The sequence below is a fragment of the Aquarana catesbeiana genome, linkage group LG11, assembly GCF_042186555.1.
Source record: "Aquarana catesbeiana isolate 2022-GZ linkage group LG11, ASM4218655v1, whole genome shotgun sequence".
In the NCBI taxonomy this organism is placed as follows: Eukaryota; Metazoa; Chordata; class Amphibia; order Anura; family Ranidae; genus Aquarana; species Aquarana catesbeiana.
The window spans coordinates 173718117-173743991 of record NC_133334.1 but is presented as its reverse complement, the minus strand read 5'-3'; the positions used below and the strand labels follow the sequence as shown (position 1 = coordinate 173743991).

At 42.6% G+C, this 25875-nt stretch overlaps 2 protein-coding genes across 2 annotated transcripts in view; one reads left to right on the top strand and one right to left on the bottom strand.

The window, feature by feature from the left end:
* LOC141112343 (uncharacterized) overlaps window positions 1-1299 on the top strand; it is a 3238-nt gene extending 1939 nt beyond the window's left edge. Inside the window, exons 3-4 of the mRNA XM_073605051.1 lie at window positions 243-438; window positions 513-1299. Coding sequence (XP_073461152.1) covers window positions 243-438; window positions 513-971 — 655 coding nt within the window. The 3' untranslated portion in view covers window positions 972-1299. The remainder of the gene's footprint in view (window positions 1-242; window positions 439-512) is intronic.
* Window positions 1-25875, bottom strand: part of MEN1 (menin 1) — a 560267-nt gene that overhangs the window by 440187 nt on the left and 94205 nt on the right. The window lies entirely within an intron of this gene.

Sequence of the window (25875 nt, the reverse complement as noted above, 5' to 3'; positions counted from 1 at the left end):
GATCAAATCACACCAAAAGAAATCTCTATTTGTGGGGAAAAAAATACGTTGCACGACCGCGCAACTGTAAGTGACGCAGTGCCGAATCGCAAAAAAGTGCTATGGTCTGTGGCTAACCAAATGGTCCTGGGCTTAAGTTGTTAGTCGACTCAAATCATAGACCCATTTAGAACACATGGATTATGTATTGTAATAAATCTACAGTGCTGTCCTTTAATCAATCAATCAAAATATCTTTACAGTACAAGCACCAACATTTCAGAAACGGAAGAGGAGGAGGGGAATTCCGAATCAGGAACTGTTATCCAAACACCCGAAAGTGTACAAGACCCAATAACATCAGAGCATGGTGCCGAACAATTGCTTTCATCTGAAACATCAACTCAGCCCCCTGCATGTAGAACTGACCAGGAAAGACAAGAAAGACAACGTGTGCCTGTAAGTATCCCATGCAAAATGACCCATTAAACGTTTACATTGATAAATGTTCTAAAAAATTTCTCCCTCAACAGAATCGTTCTGTACGTGCCACAACAAGTCGACAACGCGGAGGGCAATCCAGGCCAGATTTAGAGGGTACGATGATACAATTCATTGAAGACATGAGGGAAAGGAGGAGAGCTGAATCAAGAGATCCTTTTTCGGACCCCGCTAATCAGGATGCAGTGTACCTGAGAAGTCTGTACCACCAACTGGCACAGGTCCCCATGCACAGAAAAATGGAGGTTCATATGTCACTTTTTAATTTTACTGGGGTGTGTGTAAGGGCTGCAATTGCTGGTGACCCTATGCCGCCGCTCATAAATGAGCAACAACGCCCCTACCAACACCCCTATGCCTTGGACCCTGCTCCTCTAAATTTAACTTCACAGATGTACCATCATCAATACCCTACCCCCCATCAACCAACAACCGGTGTACACAATGCAGTGACCCCACCTCAAGTTGCGCCTTATTACCAGGATCTGTAATTGGTCCTTTTTTGTGCATCTGTTCACCCGAAAATAAGACCTAGCGTGCTTGTTGGTGATGGCTGTAATATAAGCCCTACCCCCCAAATATGCCCTAGTTTAAGTCCTTGTAGGTCTTATTTTCAGTTTACTCACTTTTTTGGTAATATTGGTAAAAATATTTTTGTTATTGTATTATGGTTATACAATATATATTTTTATATATATATATTTGGAGTTATCTGTGCTGTGGTCAATAAGTTTATATGACACGAATAAAACTATTTGACTGCATGGAAAACTGCATTTTATTTTTGTACTCTCTATACACTACATAATATTTAAAAATAAAAAAAGATGATAGATTACATAGGCAAAGAAGAGCAATGTTGGCACTGCTTAAACACGATTATACTGCCATGGAACCTCTCCATCAGGGGACATAAAATGGTCTGCAAACTGGTCACGCTGAGCAAGAACAGAATAGCTTGGACGCGGTCCACAAAGATTGACAGAGGGCAAATGGATTTCATCTTCATCTTCCATGCTGATGCCTTCCTTCTCACGAATTATATTGTGCAGCACACAGCATGCTTGAATAACACCTTCAGCATTGGTCAGTTTCAGTTGCATGGCACTGTGAAATATGCGCCATTTGCTACTTAATATGCCAAATGTGCATTCGATGTACCTCCTTGCTCTACTAAGTCGGTAGTTGAAGATTCTCTTTTTGTAGTTTAAATTATGTTTTGCATATGGCCTTAAAATGTGCTTTGAGAGCGCAAAAGCCTCATCAGCCACGAGGACATGAGGCATATCAGGTCCAGATGTTCCAGGAAGTGGTTTGTCAGGTGGTAAATTCATCCTGCCCTCTAGAAGCCTTCTCCCCATTCTGGATGCCCTAAACACTCTGGAGTCAGCAGTGCTGCCATATGCACCAATATCCACAGTGACAAATTTAAAGTTGCTATCACAGATTGCCATCAGAACCACGGAAAAATATTTTTTGTAGTTGTAATAGCTGGAACCAGATCCAGGAGGCATTGTAATCCGAATGTGTTTGCCATCCAAGGCTCCAAAGCAGTTTGGGAATTGCGTGTTCTTTAGGAATCCATCTGCGATTTTTGACCACATTTGTACGTCAGGAACTGGCATCACAAGCGGACTTAGCTCCTCCCATATAGCCTTGCAGGTGTCATGTACAATATCTGATATTGTTGATATACCCAGCAGAAAATAGTGGTTCAAACTAGTGAAGGTTTGACCCGTGGCAAGAAACCTAAGATGAATATAAACGAATGTTAGACTACACTGTACACAATAGTATATGTGCATGAGCTCTATACATCCAATACCAGAGAAGTGGGAGAGGAGCGAGTTGTCGGGCAGACGCATCGCTAGACTGTGGGATAGGTAAGTGGCTGTTTATTCAAAGTCAGCAGCTACACCTTTTGTAGCCAATGGCTTTTAATAGGGTGGTATTCAGCTTTAAGAGGTGGTTAGGTGGCAGTTGAGAGGGGTCGGGGGGAGGGGGGGGAGTTATGTACATGCATTGTCAAATATCTAGGGGTTTGACTATTGGCTCAGGGGAGTAGGGGGGCTCATAATCTAAAATAAACAACAGCATAAGCCTGGTGTACCTGAGAGTAAGTAGGAGACGTTCCTGGGGGGGCACGCAGCGTCTCATGTTAGTGTCCAAACGATGCAGACATGGTTGAAGTTTATCTAGGACGAAATCAAACGTGGGTATAGTCATCCTGGTAAAATTGAAGAATTTTGTTGGGTATCTTCGCAAATCGCCATAATGCAGAGCAACAAAACCCTCATAGGGCCTCTTCAGCAGCATGGGATGTGTCCAATAGGTGCGACGTTTTCGCTGCAATCTTCTCCTCCTCCGATTCTCCACTCTCCTCACATACTCCATAAGGACAACACATGTCACGTCGTCCCAAAATTGGGTAGAATACATAGCTAAAAATACTACAAACACACAGAGACAGGTAACGAGACAAAATAATGTCTGCACAATATCACTGGAACCACAAAGCAGCATGGGAAACATAATGCATGCTGGGGAAGAGTGAAGTCTCACGGGAGATTAGATAAAAAAAAGGATCAAAAACGGATGAGAAACTGAAGAAAAAGCAATGAAAAACTGAAGTCCATTAAAAAAAACGGATGTCTGCGTATGTAAAACGGATGTAAAACGGATGTAAAACGGACGTAAACGGACCTAAAACGGACGTTCGCGGACATGAAAACGGATGTCAGAATTGACATCCGCATCCGTTTTTCAACCCAAAAAAAAAAACTGAACTTAACTGAACGGACATAAAAAACGGAACGTCCGTGTGAAAGAGCCCTTAAGGAGTCGAGGAAGGAAGATCAGCGGTTGTACTCTATGGGAGCATGGGTGTCAGGAACTGACCCCTCAGGCAAATTTTTCGTCAAGGTATTACCACCTAATAAAACCAGACTACAGGAAAAAGGTAGACAAGGGAAAAAAGAAGGCCATACTAGAATAGAAGTAAAACTATAAGATTTACTAACCTAACAGTAGAAGATGCCATAGCTTTGGAGACAGGATACCAAGAAAAAAAATAAGTGGTTAGAATGGTTGAGGTACACGGTTAAAACTTTAAAAAAAGGAAAACTGTTCCTTTTCCTCTAGATCACAATATAGTTCCAGAAGTTTTAAAATGTATTTTGGGATTGTATAATAAGAGCTATAAACCTGAAACAAATTCTATCTGTCACACGTTGAGTTTGTTGTTTCCCCTAGTACAGAGACCTCAGATACCTCCAGCAGTTACTGCTTATCCGGGCAACTTTACTTGTTTTGCACCCCCAGGGAACCGCAGCGGGGTGGATCTTGAGTCATTACCCGATGACTACTGTGTGGAGAGGATTAACATGGGCAATGGTGACTGGGTTGAACATGACATTCAGAGATCTGGTGTCTGGTGGATGTGTGGGGATAAGAAACTGTGAGCTAGGATACTGGCCAATGCCTGAGGGAATTGTGCTATGGTCCAGCTGGCTATGCCCCTGAGGATCCTGTCAGAACACCCGTGGACTAAGCGTCACCAGCGGTATCGGAGGGACACCTCTCCCATAGGGTCATTTGACTCTCGGATCTACATAGATGAGAGCAGGGTGCTGGATAAGTTTAGGGCCAGGAATCAGGTGACAGCTGGGTTTGAGTCTCTTCTCTGGTGGGTGACTGTAGATAAAGATGTTGACTGGATTAACTATATATATATATACTATAACCAACAATGATTTGTAAACTATACTAGAGATGCTGTGAAGGGCCTAGCAGAACAGTTGGCCACCACATCTCTAATGGCATGGCAGAACTGAATGGCCTTAGATATGGTCCTAGTTGAAAGAGGAGGGGTATGCAAAATGTTTGGTAGCATGTGTTGCACCTTTATCCCTAACAATACAGCTCCTGGAGGGACCGTGACCAGAGCCTTGGAAGGACTGACTGCTCTATCAAATGAATTAGCGGAAAACTCAGGTATTAATGATCCATTTACAAACTGGCTTGAAGGATGGTTCGGTAAGTGGACTGGATTTATCACATCATGTTTGATCTCAATTGCTGTGGCTTTGGCCGTTTTGGTCACATGCAGATGCTGCTACATTCCCTGTATTCGAGGACTTTCACAAAAACTGATTGAAACCGCAGTCTCAAGAACGATGTATCAAGCCCTTCCTACCTCTGAGGAGACCTAGACATTGAAGCTCAACTTAATGACATACAGAACGAAAGTGTATAACACAGGAACTATCATCGAAATGTGTTGAGATAAAATAGTCACACAAGAGGAGGGAATGTTAGAAAAGTTTTAAATGTTTATTGTGTGACTATTAGAAAAACAATAACCCTGAGACTGATTTTTAAGATGATTTCTGAGCACGTTGTTGTATTAACTTGCTATATCTTTGCTTTAACTAACTCCACAGTAAGTTGTAGGATGATTAGGCTTAACCATATATGGTAGAACAAGACTGTACAGGAAATGTTAATCAGCCAAATAAAGTACCATTTTGTACCAGGCACGCTATCTCTGTTTCCTCAGCCAATAGAAGTGTTATGGCTATATTATTGTAGATATTAGGAGGGGCATCTCTTTGTGTGATTCTTACTGCATCTTTTGGCTTGTAAGCATCATCCATTTGTGTGACACATCTGAAATAAATTGTCTGCTTTTCAATACATCTGGAGTTCGACTGATCACAAGAGAAGAGTAATCCTAACAGCAAGGTTCAAATCAATGGAGAAGAGTCTCGAACGCCCCGCAACTGCGCACAATGCAGTTGCGGCGCACTTGTTATCAAAAATAGGGTTAAAATAGGTGGCGAGAAGCCGTTGCGTTGCTTTCTCACCGCCTGTCAGTAGCCTCTGGAGCGTAGCCTTGGGCTTCAGAGACCAGGGAGATTTAGATGCATGTCAAAATAGAAAAATTAAATCTACCCTATGATTTTTAAAAGATTTTTTTTTGGGGGGGGGGGGGGGGGGGGGGGGGCTTTGGAGAAACATCAGGGGTCTAAATATACCACTAATGTCTCTTTTTTGAGACAGAGAAAGGAACTGAAGACAGAGTTCAGTTCTTTTCTCTGCTACAATGCATATAAATGGATTAAAGTCTCTGCATAAAGGCTCCCATTCATTCATAAACTGGGGCATAGTAAACATTGTTTACTATTCCACAGTGATAGCTGAACATAGGAGCGATCGTTACTGATCACTCACTATGTTCATATAGGAAAGGAAGGGGGCTGGTAAATACATTTATACATTTACCAGTCCCCGCCCCCCTCCATCCTGAATTTCCCACCGGAGCAGCAGCTGCAGCCAGTGGGAGGGAAGGAGAGAAAGCTGGCTGGTTGCAGTGCAGAGAGGGGTGCCAGGAGATCGGAGATGGGGGGGCAGAGGCAGGAAGCTGCAAGGGAAGATCTGTGTTGTGGGAGTGTGGGGGGGTTAGTGTAGAGAGTTAGTGAGAGGTGCTCTAGGGATTAGTGAGGTGCTCTAGGAGTGTATTTTAGGGGAGAAATGTCAGTGTACTAGCGGCGGCAGTGGCAGGGGGCACCTTTTTTTTGGGGGGGGGGGGGGGGATAGCTTGGATCAGTGGATTGTCATCCGCTGATCAGAGCTATTATTTTGTTTAGCAGAGTCTGCTGAACAGTTCTGATATAAGCTCATGTTCACTGATGTGACCATGAGCTCTAAACACAAGGAGGAATGTGAGGAATGTTAGGTCCGTACAGGGTTACCTCGATATTAAGCCATGCAGGTCTCCTGCACACGGCGAGTGTTATCTGCTTGCCTGTACATCCCTTACGGGTAAGCCAATACTCCCTGACAGGAAGACTCAATGAACTAGCACAGCCCGGTGGTACTTAATTGAGAACTACAAGCCAACAGCCGCTAAGGATGTCAAGGCTTGTAGTTTACTCAGACACACAGAGCTGTTTTCAAACAGCACCAGCTAGTACAGGCAACTTCTCCCCGTACTGCTGCCCCAGGGAGGAGGGGCAGCACTGGGAACATGTTACATGTTCCACCCTAAAATCGGGTTGAACATGTAACATGTTCCCAAAGGTGAACTTATCCTTTAAAGTATATTATGAACCCTCACCGTGTAGTTTAAATTAGAAATAAAAAGGCATGGCCATTAAAGTACTGAAGCCCCACAAATGTCCAGGTCCTGACGGCTTCTCAGCCACGTGTTATAAGAAATTTGTCAACCTTCTTATCCCAATATTGACTTCTGCCTTTAATTCCATCCTTGATGGTGATTTTTTTTTTTTTTTTTGGGAAGATATCCTAACTGCGGACATTTCCATGATACCCAGGCCTAACACCTCATGAGCCAATTATCGACCCATATTGATTCCTAACCTCAATATTAAGCTGCTAGCTAAGGTTTAAAGTTTTTCTAATTGTCTCAATTTAATCATTGGCTATCTGATACATAGAGATCAAGTGGGCTTTATACTCTCCCGCCAAGCTGGAGATGATATATGCCGGGCAACATTTTTAGCCCATGCTGCCCCTACACGGGGCATCCCATCCCGTTTCATTTCATTAGATATATCTATATCTTTGATACAGTCCCCTGGCCTCATCTTCATTTTGCCCTTCGTCGGGGTTTCGGTACACATTTTCTCCAGTGGATCTCATCCTTATACTCCAGCCCCAAGGCATATGTGCACTATGCAGGTTACCGCTCGGACCTATAGAAAGGAGGTACTCGCCAAGGGTGTCCCCTTAGTCCATTACTCTTTGCCCTTGGTATAGAAACCCTAGCTCTTTTAATTCGATCAGACCCCAATATTAAAGGCCTAGAACTAGGTGGTTATCAAAGCTCTGTCTCTTCGCAGATGATGTCTTAGTTTTTATGTCTTCCCCACTTAGCTCTGCCCCCAACCTTCTCCGGACAATTTGGTCACGTATCTGGTCTCGTCGTCAACCCCCCAAAATAATACTTAACGGTTTTTTGTCACCAAATCTTCAAACTCGATTGCAGGACATCATTCCCTTTTCTTGGGCCATACACCATATTTCATACTTGGGTGTTAAATTCACTGCCAATCCGTCTGACCTATATACAGCCAACTATCCCCCTATGTTATCTCTCCTTAACACCCTCATGTCTAAATAGGCTAACATTCCCTTAGCTTGCTTAGGATGGATTACAGTGGTGAAAATGTCTAATTTTACCCAAAACTGTTAACCTTTTTTAAAGTGCTTCCAATAGCAGTGCTGTCACACTATCTCCGGATATGGGGCATTCTTAGACTTTGTGTCTCTCTCTCTCTATCAATACCTTCTACACCCCTAAACTTAGGCGTGGACTAGTTCTACCCAATTTCATTAAGCATGCTTCGCCTCCCAACTCCCCAAATACCATGCTACTAAGGAGACTCCACTTTGGGTGTGTGCCTTGAGTAGGTTAACTGTGACCCATTGTCAGTTGCTAACCTCCTCTGGCTGACACCATCCCATAGGCACTTGATCTCAAATACAATCACATGACATTGTCTCACCTTCTGGGACATACTCAAGCTACGATTTAGCCTTCAATCGGCCCATAATCCCTTACATTCCTTTCTCCGAAATCCGGCATTCTATCCCCCTTGGTCCTCCCCAGCTTCCTTTTCAGCCTGGTCCCTCTGCTAATCTATTCCAGGCATATACATTTTTCACCTCTTCCTCTATCAAAACATTCCCATCCCTTTGTGAATCATATGGTATGCACCCTCTGAACTTTTCCGTTATATACAGATTAAACACTTTTTTAATCCCCTTATTCCCGCTGACCATTCGATCCCTCAGCTATCTTTATTTGCGAGGGCTTCTAAAAGTGATCCCCATAGAAGGTCATTTCAGGATTATATGCTCAACTGTTGAAACCCATATCCACAAATCCCCAGGCTTGCGTCACAAAATGGGAGAGGGATCAACTAAGTATTAACCTAGAACAAGCAGATTGGTTGCACATTTGGCAGGCAACCAAAACCCCTTCACAGAATATGGTGGCTCTTGAAACCAACTATAAGGTGTTGACCAGATGGTATTTGGCCCCCGCCAGGATTGCTAAATTCCTTCCACAGTACTCCCCCCACTGTTTCCGAGGCTGTAGTATTGAAGGCACACACGTGCACATTTTATTGGGATTGAACTTTATCAAAAATCTTTGAGAAGCTCTTGAAGCTCTTAGACACTCCGGAATAGCAAACCCATGGACTTGACCTATCGTTACTTTAAACTTCTTCTGCAAATTACTACTAAAGCCAAGCAGAGCGTGGAAATCCCCCACCCTTTGTGTTCTCGCAGCTAAACATAGAATCACACAAGCAATGATTTACACCAAAATACAGTGCCTCGAAAAAGTATTCATGTCCCTTGAAATTTTCCACATTGTCGTTGTTGCAACCAAAAACGTAAATTTATTTTATGTGATAGACCAACACAAAAAGTGCCACATAATTGTGAAGTGGAAGGAAAATGATAAATGGTTTTCAAAATTTTTTACAAATAAATAACTGAAAAAAGTGGCATGCATTTGCATTCAGCCCCCTTTACTCTGATACCCCTAATTAAAATCTAGTGGAACCAATTGCCTTCAGAAGTCACCTAAGACCTCAAAAGGTTTGTTAGAGAACCTTAGTGAACAAACAGCATCATCAAGGCCAAGGAACACACCAGACAGGTCAGGGATAAAGTTGTGGAGAAGTTTAAAGCAAGGTTAGGTTATAAAAAAATATCCCAAGCTTTGAACATCTCATGTTCAATCCATCATCCGAAAATAGAAAGAGTATGGCACAACTACAAAACTACCAAGAAATGGCCGTCCATCTAAACTGAGAGGCCGGGCAAGGAGAGCATTAATCAGAGAAGCAGCCAAGAAGCCCATGTTAACTCTGGAGGAGCGCCAGAGATCTACAGCTTAGGCAGAAGAATCTGTCCACAGGACAACTATTAGTCGTTCACTTCACATATCTGGCTTTTATGGAAGAGTGGTAAGAAGAAAGCTATTAGTGAAAGAAAGCCATAAGAAGTCCCATTTGCAGTTTGGGAGAAGCCATGTTGGGGACACAGCAAACGTGAAGAAGGTGCTCTGGTCAGACGAGACCAAAATTGAACTGTATGGCCTAAAAGCAAAACGCTATGCATGGCGGAAAACTAACACTGCACATCAACCTGAACACACCATCCCCACCATGCAACATGGTGGTAGCAGTATCATGTTGTGGGGATGCTTTTCTTCAGCAGGGACAAGGAAGCTGGTCAGAGTTGATGGGAAGATGGATGGAGGCAAATACAGGGCAATCTTAGAAGAAAGCCTAATAAGAGTCTCCAAAATGCTTGAGACTGGGGCGAGGTTCACCTTCCCAGCAGGACAACAACCTTAAACATACAGCCAGAGCTACAATGGAATGGTTAGGATCAAAGCACATTCATGTGTTAGGTCTGGACTTTGACTGGGCCATCCTAAACCCAATTGAGAATCTGTGGCAAGGCTTGAAAATTGCTGTTCACAGACACTCTCCATCCAATCTGACAGGGCTTGAGCTATTTTGCATAGAAAAATGGGCAAAAATGTCACTCTTTAAAATGTGCAAAGCTGGTAGAGCATACTCAAAAAGATTTGCAGCTGTAATTGCAGCGAAAGGTGGTTCTACAAAGTATTGATTTCGGGGGCTGAATACAAATACACGCCACACTTCTCACGTTTGTAAAAAATTTTGAATACCATTTCCTTCAACTTGAAAATTATGTGCTACTTTTTGTTGGTCGATCACAAAAAAACCCAATAAAAAAAAAAAAATTTCCTTTTTTCGGTTGTAACATAACAAAATGTGGAAAATTTCAAGGGGTATGAATACTTTTTCAAGGCACTGTAGAAGCCATACTGTTAAGAGTGTCCAAATACGAAAAACTTGAGTCCCTGGGTGACAAATTACTTACCCTCCAATTTTGATTAAACCTTGCTTCTACCTTACCTAGTCTATCCTGTACTAGGTATGTTTACCCTCATTCATACATTCCAGCGAATACTTACCTTCCTCCAAGAAGTCCTCCATTCCTCTCTATTTCCCCAGAATACCTTTCCCTCTCTCCCCTCTTATTTTTCCAAACTTCTTTTCCTTTTCTTCTGTTAACGTCAGCAACATTAAAACGTTGTTTTCTCTCTTCCGCTGCTATGATTTTGCACATTGTGACAAGTTCGCCACCTGTAGTCCCTTGACCTATTGCAGACTCTTTCTGGTGCATTAACAGGCTAACAGTTTTACAAAACCGAATTGGAATGCTCAACCTAGGGTTATGCTTGCCTGTTTTTAGCTTATACTTTTGGTATCTTAGTTAAATGTAATAGACTGATATTACCTTCCTGGCCTACCCACTCCTCATTTCCTGCCTGTTTGATTTTCTTGTAAGAATCTCAAAATGAAGCAGATGTCACTACCTCCACGCTCCTCATCACTGTTGTATGTCTCATGTTCTTGACTGCATTATGAACCTGTATCTGCAGTTCTTCTTTCTGTAACCCTATTAATGTTTTGATCTATTCAAATATTTGAACAAGAAAATATAACTGAAAGGCAAGGGAGCGTGGCTAGCGTGCGTGGCAGATGGCAGCTTGAGACAGCAGCTCCAGAGTCCTGAGGGAGATTACAGCGCCTGAACAGCACACAATCGACCTACACAGAGCCCCAACAACACCCCCTACCCACCAATCATGTTGAGGAAATAGCAGGGGGACAATAAGTTGAAGAAATTCACAGCATACTTTCACCGGCCATTAGGAGGAGGTCAAGATGGTAGCCCCCTCCTCCACACCACACGACAGCCACTAGTCTAAACTCCAAAGACATGCTGGTAGGTTAATTGGATCCTGTCTAAATTGTACATAGTATGCATGAATGCGAGTTAGGGACCTTAGATTGTAAGCTCCTTGAGGGTGGGGACTGATGTGAATGTACAATGTATATGTAAAGAGCTGCGTAAATTGACAGCGCTATACAAGTAACTGAAATAAATAAAATAAATAAACTCCCGCACTCCATGAAATGTGATGGAAGATCATCTTTTAGAAGTTCCCCACCCTTGCAGAGTCCTCCATGCACAAGCCAAGGCCAGGATGAGGCTGGACACCCCAGCTACAGACATAGGGGTGAGTCCTGGGTTTCCCCCCCAACTAATGCACAACATGAGCTCCAATCCCCTATTGCCAGCTTACCGACCTTCAACCAGCCTGTGTTGGACACACAGCTTAAGGAGATGCTTTTAACGCTGCACAAATCCCTTCCTTCCTATTTTTACCAAACTCATTCACAAGTTCTCAGCTGAACTATCAAATGATCGGGATAGGGTTAACGAAGAGGAAGATGCAATAACAGATTTCATCACCACGGTTAATGACCTAATCGATACAATTGATAAATGAGGAAGAAAGGCAGTCGCTCCAGGTAAAAAAATAAATAAAATCGCTGACCTGGGAGGATCACTCCAAGTGAAACAATTTAAAATTAAGAAAGGTCCCTGAATCCGTGCCCCCTCCAGATCTTCTGCAGTATGCCAAGGACCTCTTCCATAAGCCATTGCCTGAGCTACTTCCTCTAGATCTCACTATAGACCGCATCCACCGCATTTCTAAACCCTCCTTCCTGCCCGTTGAAGTCCCCAGGGACGTGTTCATGAGGGTACACTTTTTTCTCACGAAAGAACAAATTTTGAGGAAATCACGTTCCATGGGGAAACTTCCGAATCCCTATGCAAACATACAAATTTATGCAGACCGCTTCAAGCTCACTCTGGACCTTCGCAGGCAGCTGAAAACAATCACCAAAACACTACGCAACAACAACATAACTTACAAATGGAAGCATCCTACCAAATTGAGTATAGAATGCAAGGGATCATCTTTCACTATCACCTCTCTGGAAAAAAGGCCTTTCACTGCTCGGGGGAATGGGGCATCATATCTATCCAGGCCCCTCAAGCTGGAGCTCCCACCTATCCTGACAAAATACATGCCCCGTGGTTTAAATCCCACTCGCCCCAGAAATCGTTGACCCCAGCTTTATATGGTGCTCTTACATCTAGCCACACATAGTCTCCCATTGTGGCCCATCAGCTGTTACGCCAGCTGTGCTTGAACCGTTTCCCCCCATCCAGGTAAATGCAGTCTCCTTAGTTCACTCAAGGCTGCATAGTTCTGATTGTTTTGTTAATCATCCTTGATAATCCACTTTGTTTTTGTTTCCTTCCTCATGCATGAGATCCACATTTCTTTAAGTGACTTCTTTGCAACGGTACTTGAAGACCCATGCAAAATCTACAACACAGTCCAATATGTACACACCAGAAATGGCAAACTGTCAGAAACCATGAATTAGACAGACAGAAGTACAGTTAAATCACGTTTTATAATAATAATAAACAATAAAAAGATAAACAGAGTAAACATTGTCAAAACACAGCCAGAGTTCAGAAACCGGAACGGATAGTCAGACAAGCCAAAATGTCAGGGAGCCAGAGATGAGCGTAGTAGAACAGGAAGCAGGATCTGGAGCCAGAAGGAATGCCAAGCAAGTCTTTAACAGGAAAATAGGAGAGTGTCTCTGGAGATGTGACCAAGGCGAAGGCAGAGATCATCTGGGCTGGACGGCTTAAGTAGGCAGGACTGACAAGCAGAATATCAACAGGTGAGTCACTGTGGAGAGAAAGGAGCTGGCAATTAGCCGTCAGCTGAGCGGCCAGCTTTGAGAAGGAAGGGCTGAGCCCAGCCCTGACACGAACCAACAGCTGTTCATCTCATCTGGAACACGAGTACAAAACCCACTCCGCCACAACACTCTAACGGCCATAAAAATTCTGACAGGGGTTTAAACCACCCTGTGAAGGGAGCATCTCTCTGGCAGATGGCGCAGAAATCACACAGACATCATCTGCATACAAGAGACCCACTTCAAAGAATCTGCTACCCCACCTCACCATCACAAAAACTTCCCACGTGTTTTCCTAGCATCCAACCAAGTGAAAAAGAACTGCAGAGTTCTTGAGGCTATCCATAAGTCAACAAACTTTGTACTGCATGAAAAATTCTCCGACCCCCAACGGCAGGTACATTATTCTGATTTGCACCATAGCATGATCTAAATATACCTTGGCATGCCTCTACGCCCCAAATCCAGTTCCTCAACAAAATGATGAAGAACATCAACAAACACAGGCAAGGATCCCTGATCATCCGCGGGACTTCGATATAGCATCTGACCAATCTCTAGACACTTCCAACCCAGGCCCCAGACATTCCTCACCTATGTTGGCATTCCTCCGAATTCACAACCTGCATGATGTTTGGTGATGCCACCACACAACAGAAAAGGACTATACCTCTGTCTCTGTCCCCCACAGGTCGTATTCCTGAATAGAGTATTTCTTAGTGGATAAAATGGTTACTGCAGCGCATTTCCAAGTCTAACAGACACCAATTTATGGTCGGACCATGCGCTAGTAAGCATCACTGTCACCTCCTCTTCCAGCCCTACCAAACTCTGAAGAGCCAACGCTCGAGTTTTAAATACATTCCCATATGCCAACAAGATCCGGCAACATCTTACAGAATTTTTTCCTTCACAACTCCGGATCAGTCCCCCTTTCATCTAGGCCTTGGATGGCACATAAAGCCTTCATTGGGGAAATTCTAATTCAATTAAGTTCTTTAGCAAAAATAAGGAGGACGCAGCGTCTTGATGAGCTCACTGCAGAGATTTCCAATATTGACTCTCAAAATAAAATCAATCCAACTCATAACCTTAAACTGTTAGCTTTCTACCAAGAATTAAGGGCACTTCTATTAGACTCGTATGAGAAAGCCCACCATGGATTCAAGGCCACATTCTACTCGCCTTCCAATTAAGCGGATAAGGCAATGGCTTTACGACTGCACAGACAATGCAGCAAAACCACCAACCCTTACATTTATCACCCCTTCACCAAAGAAAAATGAATGAACCCGCACGACATAGTCAATGCCTTCAGCTCGTACTACGAATTCCTCTACAATCACAAAGAGGACCAAGCAACCCCCCAACCCACCCAAGCGCATATCCGACAATTCTTATCTAAAATCCAACTACCTATGCTTACCAAAACTCAATTAAAAAAGCCTAAAACGTATTTTTCTCACCAAGAAATAGCCCAAGCTATCCAGTCCCTCCCTCCTGGAAAGTTCCCTGGACCTGATGGGTTGCCAGGAGAGTATTACAAACAATTTTCCTTAATACTTACTCCCCACTTCCACAGTCTTTTCAATGACGCTGCCTCCTCCTTCAAATTTCCTGATGAAATGCTGTCTGCAATTGTTGTCCTACCCAAACCAGGAAAAGAACTGAGTGCATTGGTTATACATGAGAGAAGTTCTTTCAAAATTCAGCTTCAAAGAAACCAGTTTATCCGCCATAATGGCACTATACACTACCTAGAGCTGCACGATTCTGGATAAAATAAGAATCACAATCTTTTTGCTTAGAACATAGATCACAATTCTCTCACGATTCTCAGCATAACATCAACATTCACATTATACAATTGTAGTGCAACTACAGTGTGACATAAAATATTGCAATGACCGCCATTTTATTCTCTAGGGTCTCTGCTATAAAAATATATATAATTTAAATTATAATTTTAACCACTTCCACCCGCCATACTACAAAATGACGGCGGCAAAGTGGTTTGAATATTCTGACTAGATGTCATATGACGTTGGCCAGGATGCGCCGTTATTGCGCGCCCCCGGAAGCGCGCACTGTGGCGATCGGGGATGGCGCTTGTCCCTCGGACACAGCGCATCCCCGATCAAGATAAACAGCCAATGAAATTGGCTGTTTACCATGTGATTGGCTGTGTCCAATCACAGCCGGCCACAAGTATAAGCATTGTAGCGGTTTCCAGGGATCTCTCCTCACACACTGATCGTGTGAGGAGAGAGAAAGAGAGATCTGAGATCTGTGAGTATTACAATTTATTGTATTACTGTATCTGCACAACACGACCCCCCCAGTAAAGAGAACCTGTCACACAGAACATCTGGATCTGTCACAGCCCATCTGTCACACAGGCCGCCATCAGTACCATCTGGATCTGTCAGCCCATTTGTCATAGCCCATCTGTCACACAGGCCACCATCAGTACCGCCATCGATACCACCATCACTACCGCCACACAGGCCCGTAATCAGTACTCCCATCAGTCCCCCGCACAGTCCTGCCATAAGTACCGTCACACAGGCCATCAGTAACCAGTCAGTACCATCACACAGGCCCGCCATCAGTGAGCTGTCAGTAGCACCACAAGTTCCGTCACACAGGCCCGACAAAAGTACCGCCATCATGTCTCAAAGAGTTTATTCAGCTAAGGAGGCATACAACATCCTCATCATGTCGGATGATGAGAACAGCGGGGAGCTCTCATCATCCGATTCTGGTTCAGAATACGAGCCAGTGGAGAGTAGTGGATTGGAGTCCAAATCAGCGGAGGAAACCGCCCCTCCTAAAAGAATAAGGAAATCAGGACCTAGATCAGGACCAAGATCAGAAGACCTGCCTTCCACCAGCAGCGCCAGACCCCAGGAAGAGGAGACCAGTACAAGTACTGGAATTACACATCCAGCCCAAAGAATCGGGGCCCAGTCCTACCTTCCCGATGCCCTGGCAAACCCCCTATGGTTGCCTGCTAACTCAGGATCTGCTATAATCCCCCCTTTCACCGCACAGCCAGGTTTGCAGCCCAACACTTCAAATTTTTCACAATTGGACTATTTTTATTTGTTTTTCCCCGAAGATTTGTTGCAGTACCTGGTGGACCAAACAAATCTCTATGCAGAGCAATTTATTGCTGCCAACCCCAATTTGTCCTATGCCTGTTTGCATAATTGGCAACGTCTCGCACTAAACAAATTCAAATTGTTTTTGGGCCTTACTTTTAATATGGGGCTTACAAAGAAAATCGAACTGCATGCCTACTGGTCCACCCACCCCATGCCCATATATTCTGCTGTCATGTCCAGGACATGCTACGATATGATTATGCGTTTCCTACATTTTAACGACAATTCGCAGTGCCCTCTCCTTGTATAAGCTTCAACCCCTAAAATTCTTTTACCAAACGATTTACTGAAGTGTTTATCCACGACCAAAATATTTGTGTAGACGAATCCCTCATCCACTTTACTGGCCGGCTGCAGTTCAAGCAGTATACGCCAAGTAAGAGAGCCAGATACGGGTTGAAATTGAATGAAGTGTGTGATCGAGCCACTGGGTACGTGTACACCTTTGTTAGGATTACTCTCCTCTTGTGATCAGTCGAACTCCAGGTGTATTGAAAAGCAGACAATTTATTTCAGATGTGTCACACAAATGGATGATGCTTACAAGTCAAAAGATGCAGTAAGAATCATACAAAGAGATGAACATCCCCACCCTAATACCTACAATAATATAGAGATAACGCTTCTATTGGCTGAGGAAACACACATAGCGTGCCTGGTACAAAATGGTACTTTATTTGCCAAATAGTGTTTCCTGTACATTCTTGTTCTACCATATATGGTTAAGCCTAATCATCCTACAACTTACTATGGAGTTAGTTAAAGCAAACGATACAGCAAGTTAATACAACAATTTGCTCAGAAGTCATCTTAAGAAAAGTCTCAAGGTTATTGTTTTTCTAATAGTCACACAATAAACATTCCCTCCTCTTGTGTGACTATTTTATCTCAACACATTTCGATGATAGTCCCAGTGTTATACACTTTGGTCTGTATGTCATTAAGTTGAGCTTCAATGTCCACAAAGGTCTCCTCAGAGATAGGAAGGGCTTGATACATCATTCTTGAGACTGCGGTTTCAGTCAGTTTTTGTGAAAGTCCTCGAACACAGGGAATGCAGCAGCGTCCGCAAGTGACCAAAACGGCCAAAGCCACAGCACTTAAGATCAAACATGTGATAAGTCCAGTCCACTCACCGAACCATCCTTCAAGCCAGTTTGTTATTGGATCATTAATACCTGAGTTTTCCGCTAATTCATTTGATAGAGCAGTCAGTCCTTCCAAGGCTCTGGTCACAGTCCCTCCAGGAGCTGTATTAGGGATAAAGGTGCAACACATGCTACCAAACATTTTGCATACCCCTCCTCTTTCAACTAGCACCATATCTAAGGCCATTCGGTCCTGCCATGCCATTAGAGATGTGGTGGCCAACTGTTCTGTTAGGCCCTTCACAGCATCCCTAGTATAGTTTACAAATCGTTGTTGGTTATAGTGTACATAGTTAATCCAGTCAACATTTTTATCTATAGTCACCCACCAGAGAAGAGACTCAAACCCAGCTGTCACCTGATTCCTGGCCCTAAACTCATCCAGCACTCCGCGAGGAACCCCAATCTCATCTATGTAGATCCGAGAGTCAAATGACCCTATGGGAGAGGTGTCCCTCCGATACCGTTGGCGACTTGTAGTTCACGGGTGTTCTGACAGGATCCTCAGGGGCATAGCCAGCTGGACCATAGCGCAATCCCCTTGGGCATTGGCCAGTATCCTAGCTTACAGTTTCTTATCCCCACACATCCACCAGACATCAGCTCTCTGAATGTCATGTTCAACCCAGTCACCATTGCCCATGTTAATCCTCTCCCTACAATAGTCATCGGGTAGCGACCCAAAATCCACCCCGCTAAGGTTCCCTGGGAGTGCAAAACAAGTAAAGTTGCCCGGATAAGCAGTAACCGCTGGAGGTATCTGAGGTCTCTGTACTGGGAGAAACAACAAACTCAACATGTGACAGGTAGAATTTGTTTCAGGTTTATAGCTCTTATTATACAATCGCAATATATATTTTAAACCTCCTGGATCTGTATTGTGATCTAGAGGAAAAGGAATAGTTGCTAAATGTAGTCTTGCTCTGGCACAATCTAAACAGTTTTCCTTTTTTTTTAAGTTTTAACCGTGTACCTCAACCATTCTAACCACTCTTTTTTTTTCCCTGGTAACCTGTCTCCAAAGCTATGGCATCTTCTACTGTTAGGTTAGTAAATCTTATAGTTTTACTCAGAACTTCTATTTTAGTATGTCGTCACTTCCGGTCTGAGCGGCGATTGTTGTTTACACAGCGCCGACTCTTGTTTTATCATGTGAGTATATCTCCTAAACTTTTTAATAAATAAAGCCTTTTTAAACAATATCACACTATGGGCATTACTCTTTCCCCTATGTGATATCTCGGTGGAAAAGCCAGCAAAACGTTTCTCAGATTGCCCAGCAAAACCCAGTAGCTCACACTGTGAAGGCATAACACCCCTGGGGGGTAATGTCATCTGGTGAGTGCAATCACATTATCAACACGGATTATCAATCACCTGGCACCACTGTCACTTGAAAGGATAATCAGCACCAAATTTTGATGAAGCACTGGACACTTTTTTTTAAAGCACGTTACTTTATTTATTGTATGGACTTATCTACTAATAATTTAGTGTTTGCAACAATTTCATCATTTGTTTTGGTTTTGAATGTGGTCTTACTGTGGTGTAACACAGAGACGTATATTGAATTGTGCATTCACATTTTTGTTGTTTGTTTCTTTTTTTTTTTTTTTATTTATTTATTTTTCACTTCTGCTTTAAGTTTATCTATTGGCATAATTGGATTTTTATTCACATACCAGATTTTTGATACAGCAGACATCCATATTTATCACTGCATTTCTACAGTTCCAGATATTGTAGATCATGAATTTTAGTTTGCGGACTCCAGAGGGTGTAGCACACCAGTTGGACACCCTATCTGAAGTTCAGCACCTGCAACAAACACACTCTGATATTTATCAACAGGGGGTGTAACACTATCACTTGTATAGGTTATTTTTAATTCTTGCCCCCAGGGGGTGCAACACAAAAGTGGTTTACTGCATCAGAGGTTTAATATATAAAAGTAGTTGCATTTGTTTAGATGTTTGGCACTTCTATATATTTTTATTTGTTTTTTTTTTTCAAACACATTTTGGAGACCAACAGACAGAGGATGTATCACAGTTCATTTTATTTGAGGCATACCTCCCCTAATATTTTACATATATATATATATTTTTAATTTGAAGGGAAATAGCACCACATCTACACTCCCATAATCTACCTTTTCCTGTTGTCAGGTTTTATTAGGTGGTAATACCTTGAGGAAAAATTTGCCTGAGGGGTCAGTTTCTGACACCCATGCTCCCATAGAGTACAACCACTGATCTTCCTTCCTCGACTCCTTTAATGTTATCAATAATTGTTTACAGTTCTTACTATGTGTGTAGGGGGAGGTGGCCGCTTCTGTAATTATGAGTCTTTCCTTTATTCCACTCTTTTTAGGCCCTGGTAGATTATACCCCCGATCTTGATGTGCTGTGGTCCACAGGGCTTGATCCTATGCTTGACATCCTGCCCTATTTCAGAGCCAGCAAATGTATTTATCTGCCCATAGAATTCCTCTAGCCCCAGTTGTATCCCCACAATCTGCAATCTTACAGAAGTCTACCAGTGTAGTGCTAGTTATTCCCTCTATAAAGGTTAGATTCAATGCTTTTCCTGTTCTTTCCCAATCCAAAGGTTCCTCTACTCTTCCATAACGTCTCCCCCCCTCTTACGGACGCCTCTCCTAGAGTCACCAGTAACCCAAGGATAATTACTGTCCCTTTCATCCTAACCAGCTACAGAGTTCCAGCGGATAGGGTAGGGGAGACTTCACCGGTTTAAGACAAGTCCCACCTTTTGCAGGACCTCCCTTTGTAGCCGGACTTTCTGAACCTCTTGTAGCCAACTGGCCCTACTCTACCTGTAAAACCTTTTTGCAATGGGACTGGTGAATCCAGGTAGACCTCTCTGCAATCCTTATCGCAGTAGGGGTAGTTAGGAGGACTTTGAAAGGGCCATCCCACCTTTGGGAGTACCACTGCTTTTTCTTATTACTTTTTGTTAAGACCCAATCTCCCACATGCACCTTTTCATCTTCTTGAATTGGACCTTCTAGGACAGAACAAAAATCATTAGTACGTCTTTGTCTTAACAGCTTAGACATGTATTCTGCTAGTGTGTGCTCGGACTCCTCAGTAGGTGTTTCATTTGGTTGTAAGGGTATCCTATATGGCCTTCCATGTATCATTTCAAATGGGCTTAAACCTTCTTTTGTGGGTGTGATATGCATACTGGTCACAGCTACTAGTAGGCAGTACATCCAATTTTTACCTGTTTCTTCCATAGCTTTCCTCAGTTTGCTTTTTAGAATGCCATTATGTCTTTCCACTAATCCAGCTGATTGGGAATGATAGGCACAATGGTATTTCACTTAAATTCCCATCACTTCTCTCAAATGTTGTATAGTTTTATTTACAAATAAGGGTCCATTATCACTGTCTGTGCATCTGCACTTCCTGTCTGGAATTCTCCACCCATTTGGTCAGGGTTTCTATGATTAGCAAACAATATTTCTTCCTTTCACATTCGTCCAATTCAATAAAATCCATGCAAATGTGTTGGAATGGATATTGCGGTGTGGGGAACTTCCCTTTCCGTGGTCTTATGCCTCCCTAAGCATTGTATCTTGCACATATAATCCATTGAGAAGAAAAAGTTTTTTAGTAGTTAGTGAAGCCATAGGCTTTACATACCTTATTTAACATCTCCGTCACCCCCTGTTTGACACGTGTTACTCCATGTGTCAATACTGCTGCATATCTAAATAAGGATTTTGGCAATACCGGTTTTCAATCAGGTGACATGTAAATGTTATCTATACTTGTGCAACCTTTTGTTCTCCAATATTGCTTCTTTGTCTCTAAGGACTGTGTAGTCTATATTATTTCATACCTTTAATTTAATGTTCTAAACTCTAAAATACCTCTAAGACCCCATTCACACGGGGCAACACGACTTGCAGGTCGCCTCAGCGAGGCGACCTGCAAACGACTGCCCGGGCGACTTGCAAAACGACTTCTGTATAGAAGTCTATGCAAGTCGCCCCCGAAGTCGTACAGGAACCTTTTTCTAAGTCGGAGCGACTTGCGTCGCTCCCCTTAGAACGGTTCCATAGCACAGAACGGGAGGCGACTTGTCAGGCGACTAGGTCGCCTGACAAGTCGTCCCTGTGTGAATGGGCTCTAAATGTTCAATTTTGTACCCATTCATGCAATCACTAGACACCCACCGCATAAAAAGGAACTCGCCCCATTCTTCAGTTGTGTAGGAGGAGAGGGTGGGGGGGGGGAATGTCATATCTGCACTTGAATTGGGGCTGGGGAAAATAGATACTTTTTATCTAACATGAATGAGCGCAGGATCACAGATCAAACTACCAAAGAAAGCCTTCCTTACTTTGGAGTTGTTAAAAACAATATTCTTTCATTTATTCAAATATAAGTCCATAAGTCCACCAAGTATGCAGACATAAAAATGTTTCCTAGTGGCATTTACATTATTTGACATATGTATTCAATATATATCAAAATATTTTTCTCAGCCCCCCCGATATTTTAGCAGAATTAAATAAAACATGAATCCCCTTTTATATTGTTCCCCTTATTCTCTGGTCCCAAAACATTTTTTTTTTTTTAACCCAAACACATATTCTAATTCAGAACTTAGCCTTTTAATTTTATAAATGTACCTAAATATAAACAGCATTGCATCATTAACACTTTACAGTTGAAAATCTGGGAGTTCTAAAAGTAACATATCCAAGAAATATTTACTTTAAGACTATTTGGACTTTCTTTCCCACAAATTAACCTCTGTGTGCTCAAAGGGTTAATGCTGCCCTACTAGTCATCCATCATCATCTCCCTCTCTCTTCTGCTATGTCTGTCAGGCAATCTGCATTTTCTTGTTTCTGAGAAAAAGCATCAAGTCTGTATATTACCTTCTCTCCTCTTTCTGGACTTTAAAACTACTGCACGCTTCTCTTAGCAAAGCCCATTCAAATCCCTATTTCCTTATGGCAGTAAAATTAGCACTCAGTCACATACTGTCTCTGGATTGGACACATTTAAAGTAATCACAACATTCTCAGCCTTTCCTTTTCTCACATTCATCAAGCCACTTGACAACTCCACAACATTCTGTTCACTCCACAATGTAATCCACCTTCATGTCTCCCATCTACCTCCTCAAAACCATCAACAATTTCTGCCATGTGCTTCCTTTAACACCATGGCATGCTAAAATAATAAAGCACTCTGGTGTTATCAGTGTACCTTTCCCTTTTTTTTTTTTCTTTTTTTTTATGCTCAGTTTCAGTATTTACAATATAACCCTTCTGTATTGTCATAGCTGGTCAAGAGTTAACTTTTTTTACAGACACAATCTCACACAGGAATTTGAAAGGAGGAGCAATTCACTCCCTCCTGTAATACAGGAGATTCACACGAGGGGAGGGGTGAGGAAAAACTACAGGCTTTAATCTCCCTGTGATGATTTCTCACACTTATTTATTTTTTTACTCAGTCCTACTTAGCTATTTTTCTGCTTCTCAAATATTTGTTAAACATTTAGATCACACTTGCATCTGGTCTAATTCTCTTTTGCTAGACCCATCAGTGATATGGCTATTGGATCACCTTTACCTGAAGTTGCAGCACCAACTGTTTGGTTTCTATGAGTCCCACCGAGGGTTGTCCCCGAGCAGACGGCCCAGATGTAGCACAGTCTCCCAGACAATGTTGTCCAGTAGTACCTGAGACGGTGCAGTAATCCAAGACGCCGGCTCCAGTCCAATCCCCTTGGGCCATATAGTGCAATGTCACCTGGTATTTTACATATTTATCTGCTTAATACATTGGCTAGCAAGGTGTTGGCTGCCTTACAGAGCGAAGCCATAAGACAATTAAACCAAGTATCTCTTTAAGCTTTTCTAAAGTTTCCTGCTTCTCTGCCAGCTCCCAATCTGTCACTGATAGGCAAAACAGGCTACAACACAAATTTTACAAACACACAGACCATAAGGTGTGAAGAGAGATTTTTTGCTGGTTACTTAAACTCCTATTATCAACCCATACCTTTTTTGATCTTTGGGTCCTAACAATTTAAATTTATCCATCAAATCCTGACACTTTTACAGTTAGTTTACTATTTAATCCAAACTTCCCTATAAAGCCCTGTGTCCTTAAAGAGCAGTTCCAGTTTACCACTTGGCACATCAGGAACACAGCAGCCTCATAAGCAGGCACAAAACATTCTTTTACAGAGACTATTCCCCATTGTCAACGCCAGACGGGTCTCTCATTTACCTATAAAACACTGGTATAGTGACCCTCCACCCACGGTAACAATAGGAATACAAGAAGTGTAAAAATATCATCACTCCCCACACTATAGGGAGAATCAAAAAATAATTAACTTGCCTCTGCAGTACTGTTTTTTTTTTTGTTTTTTCAACAAGGTTACAGCATCAACAGAAAGGTTAACCATGAGAAAGGAGAAACTAAACACACAAAAGAAAGTTAGTCTTGTGATCTTCCTAGATCACTTAAGCGCTTACATCGTCGGGCAATCCACCTCCAACGATGACGTCAGGCATTCACCCTCTGACGTTCGGTATACCTCAAATCTTTTTTTTATCTGTCCTGGACAGTGGGTAACGCTATTTTTTACCTTAGACAACGCTCCCAAGTGTCTCTGTCTTCGCACACTGGATTATTAAGATATTATACAATCAATACCAGTGTCGGCAATTACAACACATTAATCAAACAGAAAGAGAAGAAAAGACTCTTAGAGAGTATTAAGAATAAGTTAAATTATCTTACCTCTCAAACACCAGGAGGACTGGATCATGAAGTTCGAAACCAGACAGTGGATCTGGGTCTCAGGACCCCGCCCCTATTTCACCACTAACGTTGAGTGGGGGGACTTTTAATTCTCAGTGAGCTTTGAGGTCCAATACTCACCAAAGTTTTTGTCGGGACCATCTGACCCGAAATGCACTTGTTGGTTTCCAGGCTCGGAGGACCAAAATGTTAGGATTACTCTCCTCTTGTGATCAGTCGAACTCCAGGTGTATTGAAAAGCAGACAATTTATTTCAGATGTGTCACACAAATGGATGATGCTTACAAGTCAAAAGATGCAGTAAGAATCATACAAACAGATGAACATCCCCCCTCCTAATACCTACAATAATATAGAGATAACGCTTCTATTGGCTGAGGAAACACACATAGCGTGCCTGGTACAAAATGGTACTTAATTTGCCAATTAGTGTTTCCTGTACATTCTTGTTCTACCATATATGGTTAAGCCTAATCATCCTACAACTTACTATGGAGTTAGTTAAAGCAAACGATACAGCAAGTTAATACAACAATGTGCTCAGAAGTCATCTTAAGAAAAGTCTCAGGGTTATTGTTTTTCTAATAGTCACACAATAAACATTTAAAACTTTTCTAACACCTTCTGGATTTATGAAGACAAAGAATCCCAGCTCCAGCCCCGTGAGTGCCCCACATATATAGGAACCAGTGGTAAAATCGTCTGGGACCTTGCATACCCCCTGTTCAAAAAGGATACCACTTATATGTAAATAATTACTACAGCAGCTTGCCCCTTTTCCGTCACCTATATTGTAAACAAACCCTAGACTGCGGTACCTTCCGAAAAATTAGGAAGGGCTTCCCACAGAATTTACTTTTAAAATGGCTACAAAAGGGGAATGAGGAGGTGTTGGCCATGAAGTGGGGGGACAGGAAGGATGTTCACATGACGATCATCCACAATGGCACCTTAGTGGAGATTCAGAGAAGACATGGTCCCGTAGTAAAGCCTGAATGTGTCCATGACTACAATCTGTATATGGGGGGGGGGGGGGGGGTCGATTTAAACGATCAGATGCTACAACCATATTTGTCAACCCGCAAGTCCCATTATTGGTATAAGAAAGTTGCATTTCATCTGTTTCATAAGGCCCTGTTCAATTCATTTGTCTGTTATCAAAAATCAACCTACCACCTACCTCAAATATATTGAAGACATTGTCACTGCCCTGATTTATCAGCATGGACCCGCCCCAGGAAGTAATCGCTCTGATAGTGTAAGTTGACTTCATGAGCAACATTTTCCCTATAACATTCCACCCCCCCCCCCCCCCAGAATTCAGAAAAAGACACCAAAGGAGATGTCGTGTATGCAGCAGTGGATGAGTTAGAAGAGATACCAGCTATTATTGTCCCCAATGTCCCTCTTAACCTGGCCTCTGTATCGGTGATTGCTTCAGGACTTATCACACATCCATTAGATAATCGGTAACAGACTGCCATTTCCCCATTTCAAATATCTGTGTGGATCATTTGCCTGCTACCATGTTTCTACCTTCCAT